The 13,244-nt window shown below is 37.4% G+C and overlaps 2 protein-coding genes across 5 annotated transcripts in view; both read left to right on the top strand.

Annotated features, from left to right (window-relative positions):
- The first annotated feature begins 103 nt into the window (after window positions 1-103).
- On the top strand, window positions 104-3,072 carry LOC107556415 (adenylate kinase 2, mitochondrial-like). 3 transcript variants are annotated; one of them, XR_001605279.1, is made up of 6 exons: window positions 104-236; window positions 359-469; window positions 621-715; window positions 1,947-2,019; window positions 2,106-2,456; window positions 2,879-3,072. XR_001605279.1 is itself a non-coding variant. In XM_016239530.1 (6 exons), exons 1-6 carry the CDS (start codon window positions 162-164, stop codon window positions 2,884-2,886), a joined length of 558 nt encoding a protein of 185 aa, XP_016095016.1. In that variant the 5' UTR covers window positions 104-161; the 3' UTR covers window positions 2,887-3,072. The 3 variants fall into 3 exon arrangements, 2 of the variants coding, with proteins under 2 accessions (XP_016095016.1, XP_016095015.1); XM_016239530.1 differs by having other exon boundaries at window positions 2,106-2,301; XM_016239529.1 differs by having other exon boundaries at window positions 2,106-3,072.
- A 1,354-nt stretch (window positions 3,073-4,426) lies between these two features.
- The window catches only part of rnf19b (ring finger protein 19B), an 18,656-nt gene continuing 9,838 nt past the window's right edge, over window positions 4,427-13,244 (top strand). The window contains exons 1-2 of one of the 2 annotated variants that reach the window (XM_016239527.1): window positions 4,427-4,699; window positions 10,705-11,905. In XM_016239527.1, coding sequence (XP_016095013.1) covers window positions 11,307-11,905 — 599 coding nt within the window. In that variant the 5' untranslated portion in view covers window positions 4,427-4,699; window positions 10,705-11,306. Of the gene's footprint in view, window positions 4,700-10,133; window positions 10,514-10,704; window positions 11,906-13,244 lie in introns of those variants that run through there. The other variant, XM_016239528.1, reaches the window with a different exon arrangement.

Below are 13,244 nucleotides of genomic sequence, written 5' to 3'. Positions count from 1 at the left end.
GGCTTTCCTTATATTTTAAATGTTATTTTATGTAATGTCTCTGATCATTTTGTTGTTGTTTCTGGGTTAATTCCATTTATTTATTTATTTTTTCATTTCGGCCTCCACAGGCACCCAAGCTTGCAGAGAAGTACTGTGTGTGTCATTTAGCTACTGGGGACATGCTGAGGGCCATGGTGGCATCTGGCTCAGAGCTCGGTCAGCGGCTTAAGGAAACCATGGATGCCGGCAAACTGGTAAAATAAATAGATGTTCTAGTTTTTATATATATTTTAATATTTGTTCCTCCCCAATGTGTATTTTTGGTTGGAGGGATAAAGTCCTGAATCTTTTGAAAGTTTTGTCATCTTTCCTTTAGGTGAGTGATGAGATGGTGGTGGAGCTCATTGAAAACAACCTGGACGCGCCTGCATGCAAGAATGGATTCCTGCTGGACGGTTTCCCCCGCACCGTCAAGCAAGCAGAAATGGTGAGGACTTCTGTAAACAACTGACCCTCCATATGTGTCTGTGATACATCTGTAATCTTTAATAATAAAAAGGGTGCAGAATCCTTTCTCGCCAAGTTCTGATCACAAGAATGCATCTGTCAACCTGTATCTCTCTCTTTCTCATTTCTAGCTGGACGGCCTTTTGGAGAAGCGTGATGAGAAACTGGACTCTGTGGTTGAATTCTCTGTTGATGACTCTCTGCTAGTGCGCAGGATCTGTGGGAGGTATAAAGATGGAGGGTCCTGTCAATTTAAAGTATTGTGTAGTAGCCCACTACCACTAATGCTTTCTATTAGCTCAGTTTAATTTAATGAATAAGGAATATACTGAAAAGATGTCGCTCATTTCTGGAATGAGAGAAGACACGTTTTTTAGGTAGGGCATAGTAGCTGTCAAACACTTTTGTTTCTGTTATCCTTAATGGAGGTGGTGGCAGGAAGTTTTTCCTTGAGTGGTTTTGATTGCAGCTTAAAAAGGAAGTGTGCCTCCTTACTTCCTCCTTGCTTTTAATTGTAAAGCATGACAGTGAGACTCTTGTTTAAATTTAACAAACAGTAGTGGAGAAAATACACAAATCAAGTACTTGAGTAAAAGCACAATAACCTAATAATGTACTATTTCTTTAAAAGTATAAGTCCTCATTTTGTATGTATAATTTTTAGGTGAGCCATGTTTATTTATTCTAGCCTGCACTAGACCGGTTAGTCAGCACTAATAAAAGATTAGTGCAGACATTTATTATTTATTGATCTGCAAAAAAATGTATTAAAAAAAATACTATGCAGTATAAAAACATTACATTTAAATATACTAAAATATCAGTGTGAGTTACACAAATGTATGGAGTGTGCAAACATGTAAAAGGATGCCATATAGTATTTGAAAAAATGTGGAAAAACTAAATTTGTGTAAATATGGCAATAAATAGTATAGAAATACAGTGTACAGACATCACATGTGGAAAAATGTGTTCACATTTTAAGAGGAACGCTATGCAAATATTTGAGTTTCATACCATTTGAAACTGCTACATCAGCGGGAAGATGCATGGGCATTATTAGCATTATTTTCCTTCATTTTCAGCAGCCGTTACTCCAGTCTTCAGTGTCTCATGATCCTTCAGAAATCATTCTAATATGCTGATTTGCTATTCAAGAAACCTTTCTTATTATTATTGCATTCAAGTCCACATTCAAGCATCTGAATAGGCTGTCATAACCTCTATATGATTTGAATTTACTCAGAGCGGGGGGCAATTTCTTCAGTTCAAGAGAATGAGGAATGATATGTTTTTTTATGAAATGCAGTAGAGTAAAAAAGTATGATTTTATGCTTGTTTGAAATGTAGTAAAGTAAAAGTTTCTCAAAATAAAAAGTACAGATACCTGAACATGTACTAAGGTACAGTAACAAAATAAATATACTTTGCTGAACATAATTCATTTCGTTCCTCAGGCTCATTCACCAGCCCAGTGGCCGATCTTACCATGAAGAGTTCAACCCTCCCAAAGAGCCAATGAAGGATGATGTGAGAAACAAAAACTGTGTTGTTCTTATTAGCAGGGCAGCTATGAGCATTGTTGTAAAGGTTTGGTTTGATCCATATATCCACAGGTGACTGGGGAGCCTCTTATTCGCCGCAGTGATGACAACGAGACCACTCTGCGCTCCCGACTAGAGTCCTATCACAAGCAGACGGCCCCTCTAGTGCAGTACTACAGTGCCCGCAGCCTCCACACTGCGGTCGATGCTTCTCAGTCCCCCAACCTCGTCTTTGCCTCCATCCTTGCTGCCTTCTCTGCTGCTACCTGTAAAGATCTTGTTTATTTTGTCTGAATCATCTCTACATCCACTCTTTTCTTGTATGCATTATAAACCCTATTTGATTCCCTTCATGTTGTGTGTTTATGTCTTGTGAGTTTGTCTTTAGACATTTTGATTCATCTGCTGCCTATTGTACAATGGGTAACGGAACTCTTTTGACAAAAAAAACCTATGAAATATTAAACGCTGAATGGTGAACCCAAGCTTCTTGTAATGCTTCATTGATTAAAATAATATAGAAGTTGTCATACTAATTAATTTGGTTATAAGCTTCTATATAATGAAAGCATGTTTTGCTCTAACCAGACACCTGTAAAAAGTATGGTTATGTCATTTGCACTAGTTCACTATTTCCAGAGTGAAATGTGAAAATTCTTAAGACTTTCTGGTAGATCTTGTAGTAATGCATGAGATCCTGTAGAGGTCATGTGAATGCTTGGTTTAATTGCTGAATGGAAAAAGCTTTTTTTTAATTAATTGCTTTATTAGCTAATATTTATTCATTAATGTCCTGAATTGAGTCATTAATTTACTTGTGCACATTTTTTTTCTTTTTTCTGCAGCTGTATGAAATCCAGTTTCTCCCATCCAGGTTGATCCAGATGTGAAAATAATGGATGGGGGAAAGGGGGAGCTGGAAGTGTCTCAGATGTTTATTTTGATCATGCCATGTAGTGAATGTGTTTTGTAATGAACACAGATTTAACTGAAACCCAGTTGATTACCTCCAATAAACATGGGAGACTATTTTCTACTACCTTACATGAAGAGGTCGATTCTTTGTGTTTCTGTATTACTGTCCCAGCGCTGGATATATCCTCTTCTTAATTGGGTGTTACTTTTCAGAAGTTTGTGAGACAAAAATACAATGATAATAATTGAGAGCAAAAAAAGAAAAGGAAGTGATTTCTTAGTGCATCGGCTGAACAGGGTATGACGTGTATTACAGGGTTCCCCTGGTCATAGACAACCTAGACAGATCAGGGAATTTTGAAATTGTTTTTTCCAAATCTAGAAATGTCATGGAAATGTTTATAAACATTTGTTTTCTCGATATGCTCTGGTTTAAAATGTTTAATCAATATTGCTAGATAGTGCTTTTAAGCAGGTTTTTATTAATTTTTTCGTGCGAATTGAATATATATATTTTTTTCTCAATAAATCTGTCAACCTGGATCACATACTGGTTTGAATGATTCAGTGAAATGTTCTGAATCAAAAACCATAAATGTTTTTAAAAAATGTTTATACTATAATCACAGACAACTGGAAAAATCAGAGAAAAGCTTTTGGTCAAAAGTGTGGGAACCCTAGAATTAAACCTATTTCAAGAATATACACGTATATGTTGTTTGTATTAGACTTGTATGACTTTTAGTCATTTAGCAGACGCTTTTATCCAAAGCGACTTACAAATAAGAAAAAGTAATTAAAACTAAAAGCTAAAACTCTATAAATACTATATATATATATATATATATATATATACACACATTTATGAAAATAAATTAAATAAAAATTATAAATTAGACTTGTATGACTTTTAGTCATTTAGCAGACGCTTTTATCCAAAGCGACTTACAAATAAGAAAAAGTAATTAAAACTAAAAGCTAAAACTCTATAAATACTATATATATATATATATATATACACACACATTTATGAAAATAAATTAAATAAAAATATAGAGTTATTACTATTAATTAATTAATTACTATTAGAAGCTAAGAGTTTTAAATCAGTTGTTCTAAACCCTCCAAGAAAATGATTAGGCCTTCCTGTCTAATAGGCTAATAAGTCTCTATGGTTGAAATAATAATAAACTCAAAAAAATGTAAGTTTAACGTTGTACATCTTTGTTTTTTTTGTTTTTTTAGTGTTTCTAGCAATTTAAATAAGAATACATTAATGTACATTTAAATCATTTAAAAACATATTGGACCCCAGTCCCACTGTTTTAGATCACCTTATTTAAATAATTTCCCGTGTTTGTCACTGAACTGTAGTAATAATAAAACACTAAATGTTTTGAATGTACTTTCGAAGGATGTGTTCCTGGCAATGACACGCGAGCTCGAGGTGACGTCAGTGGGCGGGGTTTCCGACTCGGTGTCGTGACGTAAATGGAAAAGAGACTCAAGCTGCGGACATAATCTGAGTGAGCAGTACAGGGTACAGGGCAGGGAAAAACGGCTGACATCTTCCCCTCGGACTGATTCTCATGTAGTATGTAGTAGCGGATCCCTCTAGGTTGAGATTAGTTAGATTTCCTGGACAGCTGGTTGAATGTACGCGGTGTAACGTTAGCACCGAAGCTCACTGCGTTCCGCCCTATTCTGCTTCACTTGCTTTCAGTAACGTTACTATCAGATCCGTCTGTACGGTAAGTGCCCGACAGAGCGGTCGTCATGGTTACGCTTTTGTCTTATGAGCGTCTTTTAAAATACATTTATGTTGTCAAAGTGTTTTGATATTATTGTGCGATAGTTCACATCCCAGTTGGGTGACAGGCCACTTGGACCTAATCAACATTGTTTTGTTTTACGGTAGACCGTTCTTCAAGGGCAGCTAATAAACTAGCTATATTGTGTACATTGCTGATCTAGTTGTGTTTCATTAGTTACGCTCAAACTAGGCTGGAGACAAGCTAATATTTAACAGTTTAGGGACAGTTTAGTGTGTGTGTGTGTGTGTGTGTGTGTGTACACAGGTTTTTCTACACTAGTGGGTACTTAAACCTGAATGCACACCAACTCATGGGGACTTGTGTCACCGTGGGGACCTAAATTGAGGTCCCCATGTGTACAAAAGCTTATAAATCATACAGAATTAGTTTTTTTGAGAATGTAAAAATGCAGAAAGTTTCCTGTGAGGGGTAGGTTTAGGGGTAGGGTTGGTGTAGGGTAATAGAAAATACAGTTTGAACAGTATAAAAACCATTACGCCTATGGAGAGTCCCTACAAGGATAATGAACCAGACTCTGTGTGTGTGTGTGTGTGTGTGTGTGTGTGTGTGTGTGTACGTGTGTGTACGTATAATATTTATTCAACAGTTATGCTTGAACTTGGCAGAAAACATCTGTCTACATATCTATGAGCTATTTTATACATTGCTAATTTAATTATTCTTAGTAGTTAGGCTTATATTTAAATGGAAATTTAGAGAGAAAGCTTAGTGTGTGTGTGTGTATATATATATATATATATATATACATACATACATACATATATATATATTTCAGCAGTTACGCTTGAACTAGGCAGGGCACAAAAAAGTATTTAAATGAAATTATTATTTTTTTAATTCCCTCAGCAGCTTTAAATTTAGACGTCTGGACATCTAGTCACCTCTTGCATGTGTACATAACATGTAATGGGAGAGTAAAAATATTTTTAAAACGTACACCGTTCAAACTAGGCTGCTTATGTTGAAGTGTTTGGGATGTGGCTTTTAATGATGAGACCTTTTTTGTAATCAGGCTCTCAAAAAGTATATAACAATTTGGATATAGATTTATCGGCCAACATATCGGTTATCGGCTTTCAAAAATAAAGAGTAATCGGTTATCGGTATCGGCCAAAATTTTCATATCGGTGCATCCCTAAACATAACATGTCCATTTTTGTGAATTGAGATTCTTGTCCTTCCTGGACTGCTTTGTTGATTCTGGCTGAGGTCCGGCCTGCCTTTGTGGTGTTACTTCCTCAATAACACCATACTAAATATAGTGTACTGGTTCATCATGAACTTTACAGTATTTCATGAATTCATTGTAACTGTACATGTGTTAGAAGTTTGGGCAACACTTCTAGAGTAAGCAAGGAATGCACAGAATGACTTTGGTTTCATTTCTTCTTTTGTGTCACCGAGCATACGGTTAATTCCAGTCTTTCTTGTCTTGTTTTTTGTTTTTTTTGGGCTATCCAATTTACCATAAATCACCATGTGACTGTTAAGAACTGATAAAATCGAAATCTTTGGTTTCTCAGGAACCCGTGGCTGTTCTGTTTTTTCTTTTGTACCAGCCTCATTCACTGTAGTAGATGAGTGTGAATGTGGCATACTGGTGTTAGTCATGTTTTGTCTTGAGGATTGTTAGTCAGTCTTTGTACAGTGCATGAGACGTGATATAAGATTTTGACTTCAGTGAGGATGAGGTTAGCTGGAGAACAGACAGCCTGGTTCTTAGCAAGAATGGGACATGGATGAACACAACCACCTGCTCTGCACAGACATTCACACAGATTCACAGCTTAAAGAGATTTCATTAAGTATCACAAGTCATCTAATGGGTTAGTTAGACTGTCTGCCAGTACTTCTTGCCCTCACCATCACAATGGAGAGGTTAAACTGCGTACGTGTGATCATAACTTGACAGAATACTGACAGTTCTTAAAGTCTAACCACATCTTCTGCGTATGGATTAGTTTACCCCCACGCCACACGCCAAAAAATCTGTCACAGTTACATTATTTACCATCTTATCAGTCCAAACCAAGCTTTTTTCAATTTAAGTTTTAGTAATTTTAGTGTTTTTGATATGTCATTTTTATTTAGTTTTTGTTTCTAATTAGCTTTCATTTATTTTTATTTCAGTTTGTAGGTTTAGTAATTTTAGTGCTTCAAATTAAACTGATTTATTTCAGTTAGTTAGTTTCCAACATTTTTAAATGTTCATCTTTTTAGGAGTGAATTTTTCATCTAATATTTATATTTTATATTATTTTAGCTTTATTTCAACTAACAAATATGATTTTTACTAGTTTTATATTTAGTTACCAAAAATAACACCGTTCTAAACCTGTATGAGTTTCTTTCTTCTGTGGGACAGAAAAGGAGATATTGTGAAGAATGTACTGGTCACTATTTTTAATGTAGTGATGATAATGTGTCTGATTTGTGATTCATTCTTTTGAGTCAGAACCAACTGATTCTTGAGATAATCAGGGTTAAATCTGGTTAAGACTAGAAATATAGCTTACGAGCCATTTGAACTACTTTTATAATACTTTTGAGAAATTTCCTCTTTTTTTGTCCCACAATAGAAAGAAAATCAAATAGGTTTGGAACTTGAGGATGAGTAAATAGAAACAATTTAGTTTTTGTGGCTGAAGTTACGCTCAGTCTGAACCTACTTTGTGTAATATGATAAAGTTGCAAATGGAAAAAAGACAGCAGGACACATGCAGGCTTTGCTAAGAACAATAAGCCTCAGTGGAGCTTCAGGTGTGACTCAAATGGTTATGTAATGGCTAGAGATACAGTAGCCCACCTGCACTGTACACCAACTGGTCCGTGTGACTGGTGTGTGTGTGTGTGTGTCCATGTGTGCGAGATAGAGACAGACTGAACCTTGGTCTGGGGCTGTAGGATGATACAAAAGTGCTGAGGTGCGGTTTCAGGGTCTGTCGCGGGTGGAAGTGCTGAGACAGTGTCAGTCTCGCTCTGACTTATCTCTCACGGTAATGAGTTTGTCAAGATGGGCTGTGCACTAAAGCACTGGCGGGAGGCCAAACTCTATGCACAATTATTTTCTGTATTTTCCTTCTTTCAGTGCTCTGTTGATTGTTGAATTGTAGATAGCATCCGTGTTTGTGTGAATTGTGTTGTGTCCTCATTCTCTGCTGTGTTCTCATAATAACCCAAGAGTTTGCAAACCTATGCTGACTTGTAGCCTGCATGGTTCATTTGTGGTTTCTGTTAATAATTCATCTTCTGAATGCCTCTGTGACATGTTGATAAATGGTCTGGAAAAAGCGCAGTTCATTCTGAACCACAACTTTACAGTGAGAGATTATGAAACCAATATTCCTGTTCGTTATAAGCTTACAGTAAGTGTCTGTGGTAAGGATCTGCTTTCATTATGACTTCAGCAGCAGTTTGTTTCCTGTTTTCAATACAAAAATACAATCCATATAGCTAATATGGAAAATTACCAAAAAAAAAGATAAAATACAAAAATAAATAATTCTAAATTATTGTTATTAATTTAAAATTGAAATAACAATGTAATAAAGCTAGAATATATTGTAAACATAACTTGTCATTAGAAATTATATTATTAACACAATAATTGGATTATAAGTATTACATTAAAATTACATTTGATTGAGTAGTGATTATTATTTTATATTATAACCTATCTTGTTTATGCCCTGTTGTAAATAAAAACGTGTGAGAACCACAAAGCAAACCAAAAAAAATCCCAGACCAATATAGAATTTCCTTTTCTCCATGATCGTCTTCTGTTTGATGTTTTCTCTCTTGTGTGTGTTTTAATCTACTCTGCATCTAGTTACGAACTCTGGCTGTAGTAATAAAACCAATGAGAACTAATCCAAACTTGCGGTAACCGAGTTCCATCCTTCATCAGACAAGGCCTGGGAGCTTATGCTGTGGATTGTTCCAACTGTTTTCAAAGGTTTTAAATAAACTCGTTCCTAAATGGAAAAAGCAGGCTGCTAATTGCACACATACACACACACACAGTGGGTTCTGCTTTGTAAACTTGCACTCTGGTGCCGAGATGTGACACAGATTTTCCAGAAACAGCTTTTGTTGTGGATCTAGCATCCCTCACACACACTAAACCTCAGAGAGCACAGATGGTAATTATGTGTCATCGGTTGCGTTAGCAGAGGATGCTGAAGTGGAATGGAGGGCTATTACCATCTCAGCCCTAAGTTATTTATATATATATATATATATATATATATATATACTTCATTTGACCCTCTAACTCTAGCACTTTCTATTCTATTTTAATTCTACTTTATCTATTTATCTTTTTTTATAAAAAAAACTAACACTAGCTTTCTATTTTTTCTATTCTATCTACTTGTTTTTCTTTGTGTGCATGTGTGTGTGTGTGTGTGTGTGTGTGTGTGTGTGTGTGTGTGTATATATATATATATATATATATATATACGGGAGACTCTTTCGTTTAACCTGCAATGATTCAACACCACCTTTTCAATCTGCCTCTTTAGAATAGGCAGATCTGTTGAGATCGTATAGAATTTTCCTATTTCCGTCGGCTAGACTCCTGCATTTTTAATGCGTCTACTATGTGTGCCTCTCAGTCACGTACAGTATAGAGCACGTAGTGCTTAATAATTGTTGCACCCTCCTGTCATAATGGGTCAAGACATCAGGACACAGTGGCTAAGAGCAATGCGAAAGCACTCTGTAGAAAAGTGGGTCATACTGACTGCTGTTACTGCATAGCTTGTAGATCCATGAATGCCAGCAGAATATATAGATACAAAATAACATACACAAATGTAATGTATAACTAGCACAGAGTTGGATAACAAATGTCCTGCTAAATAAGCTAAATAAACTTTAGTTTATTAATGAGGCATGTACATAATTGTTACTGTGACTTGTGTTTTTTCTATTGATGCTCAGATTACACTGATTCATTCGTTTATAGTGTTGCCCGTGGAAATACATAATTCAGAGTCTGAGGACGTGAACACAGAGTTGTCGTCTAGTAATTACAGACAGTACTTACTATGCACCTTAGGGGTCTATGGTATAGACATCATGTTGTTTATTTGTCTATTAAATTACACTAGCATGGTGGTTTCTTCCCCTTCCCCCTTGCACAAGTAAACCGATTTGTGCTATGCAGGCATTAGTCCAGGGGTCATCAGAGCAGAAAACCAGGACACATCAGTCTTAGATGAGTTTGTGTAGCTGTAGTATATGTTTGTTTTTTTTTGGTTTATTTAAAAAAAAAAATTTTTTTTGAGTAGGAATATGTGTCTGAGAGATTGACAGATTATGTTGGCCTACAGAACCATTTCGTCTGCTTCACTATGGCATTTGCGTACCATATTGATGTCCCTCTCACATATAAATAAATGAATAAAGTCCGGTGGAAGCTTGCACTCATGCGTTATGTGATGTATGGTGTTAATATCTCCCGGGTGTGTATGTGTGTTCATAAGGGTCAGAGTCACTGTGAGGGTCCTTGTTTGCTGTGTTCATAGTGGGAATCACCATGGCAACTGCACTAGCAGCGCCATGTGAAGTGGAGAGGGAGTGCTTGAGTGTGTGAGGATGAGAGGGTGTCATCAACAGTGAGACAAAGAAAATGAGAGAAGTAAAACCTAACACAAAATGGAAGGACAGAACATTTTTAACAGGTTAAAGTCACAGAATCAATTACTTCTCGTTTTTAAACGGCTGGTAAGTGGTTTATATCAGGCAGTCACTTCACGAGTCCAGTGCAATGAAGAGTTAACTGTGAAATGAAGAGATTGAGAATAAAAGAAGGGAGGAGTGTGTGTGTGTGTACGTGAGCGTGTACTGAGCATGCTCCTCCTGCAGGCTGTCTGTGCGCTGTGCTAACTTCCTGTGCTATTTCTCTTCCTTAACAGACCGGCTGATTCAGAAGAAGAGAACTGCAAACTGGAGCACATGCATCTCAGCTCCGCAAGCAAGAAAATTTAGCGGAGGCAACAGAGGACGAGTCCTCGGAAAGGATTACGATATCTTGAGCCAGATTAATTTTTTACTAATAACTTGAACTTCCTAGTGGTCTTTAAACACCCTGTATTTAATTGACAGCATCTGTCAGTTTTGTAGTATTAACGTATTTGGGGTGCAACAATTTGCTTTCGTTTCCTGGTTTCTTTTCTTTTTCTATTTACGAGAAGATTGTTGGAGTGAAAGGACTTTTTTTCTCCCATCCTTTTCTCTTTTGGCTCAATTAGTCTAGTTATCTTTCCGTTTATTGCTTAAACACGAATCTTTGTTAGAGTTAAGAGGAAGAAATTTCTTGGGAATGGGAAAACTAACTGGAATTTGTTGAGACCTTGACAAACATTCTTTTGTGTATCGGGAGTGTCCATGTCCTTGAGGTTTGGAGCTTTGTTGAAATCATTCCGTGGAAGGAACTGAGACGCTTCACACAAACTCCTCTAACTCGTTGACCTCTCGTAAGGACTCAAGTAGAACATTACAAGTTTGTTCTTGGGAAATGGGATCTGAAAAGGACTCTGAATCACCCCACTCCTCTGTTAGCGGCATTCCCAATCCGAAATGCCGTGGGCCGGGCAAGAAGCAAGGAAGGATCTCTTTTCATAGTCTCTTCCATAGCAAACGTGGATCCAGGGGGAACAAGGCTAATGTGGGAACTCCTCTTGCGCAACAGCTGCACCAACAGCAACAACTCCAGCAACAGCAGCTTCTCCAGCCCCCCACACCTACCAATGTTTCATCAGACCCTTCTACGGCAGACCCGGCTGAACCTTTGTCCGCTAGCCAGGCCTCTCTGGGAGGTCAAGAACTCCTAGAGTGTCCCCTGTGCCTGGTGCGGCAACCTGCAGAGCAGCTTCCTGAGCTCCTGGGATGCAGCCACCGGTCTTGCCTGTGCTGTCTAAGGCAGTACTTGCGTATCGAGATCACGGAGAGCCGAGTGCAGCTCAGCTGTCCGGAGTGTGCCGAACGACTTGCCCCAAGGCAGGTGGCCCTCATCCTGGATGATCCCAGCCTGATGGAGAAGTATGAAGAGTTCCTGCTGCGCCGCTGCCTGGCATCAGACCCTGATTGCAGATGGTGTCCAGCTCCAGACTGTGGGTAAGACTGCTTGGGATGTTAGGGAATTGTAAAATGTTTTGAATAGGAGATATATGGCCAAAATGTTGTGGACCTTCTAATTAATGAGTTTGCAAGACTCCTAAATTCCAGTGTGAAGATGTATCAAGCTACAACATACAATGACGTTCTAGGGAATTGTGGGATGTGGCCACAGTTTTGGGAGGGACACTTCTGTTCCAGTATTATATACCCCTGTGCACATAGTGAGGTCATTATACAAATGATTTACTGAGTAAATGATGTGGAAGAACTTGACAAGCCTAAAGCCCACATCTGAACCCCAGTGGAGATCGTTGGGATGAATTGAATCTAAAGGTGTAGGTTTGATTTGAAAGTTGGTAGGGACATATAGCAAGGAGGCAGGGGACAAATCTGAGATTATATATTTTTTTAAAACAAACCAGCGATTAAAGGACATTGATCATATTCAAAATGGCTGTTTATTACATATGCATTGCAGAAAGAGGTCTGGAAATGTAGACAGATTAACATCCCCTCATATCACAACAGTCTCATTTCCTATTTTCTCTGCCACATAATATTAGATATGACTGCTGACCTATTGTGTTCCTGATATCAATCTGAGGTGACCTCACTATGAATCTTCCCTTTACTTTTAACATTTAAATGTTATCCTGCCCTGTAGTCAGTAGTGGACATGGTCATAGGCGACATAGGGCGGCAACGTTTGGCATGAAGTGCTGCCCTGCATAAAGCTGTCACACTCCATTTCTCTCATTTCAGTGCTTTTGGTTCCAGTGAAATCACAAAATGAAAGGCAATCTAATCTGCTACTGAAATTCATAAGCATCTACTGATATTCAGATAGTATTTTAAGTAGTGATGAATCAAAAATTCAGCAACCCAAAATATTAGGCAGAAACTGCAAAACAAATTCATGTACATGGCCAAAACAGTTTTGGAGGGCCAAAATCATTGACAGAAACTGTTTAATTAGCGTTTCTCCGATGATGTGTTTTGTGTTTTAGTGTCTGTTTCATGCACACAATGTGGATGTGCTACAGCAGTGTAAGCAGTGTGGACACACTTCACCGTGACAAAAAAATGATGTTAGAGTAGAAATATGTGAAAGTTGTTCAGCTGAAATATTGAGAGGTGGCTCATTGCTGAAGAACTTTACTACGACTAGTTTAATGTATCCCCTGAGAACACGACACCTTGAACAGCATTCGGAGGTCAGTTAACCAGTTATGCAATTTAATTACGGAAACTTTATTTTCGGTTTCAGTTTTTGGCTAAATGAACACTTGAATTTTAGTTTCAGTATTTCAGTAAAAAAAAAAAAAAAAAAATTATA

Source organism: Sinocyclocheilus grahami, unplaced genomic scaffold (genome assembly GCF_001515645.1).
Source record: "Sinocyclocheilus grahami isolate Dianchi unplaced genomic scaffold, SAMN03320097.WGS_v1.1 scaffold566.1, whole genome shotgun sequence".
Classification (NCBI taxonomy): Eukaryota; Metazoa; Chordata; class Actinopteri; order Cypriniformes; family Cyprinidae; genus Sinocyclocheilus; species Sinocyclocheilus grahami.
This window is presented reverse-complemented; position numbering and strand designations above follow the sequence as displayed.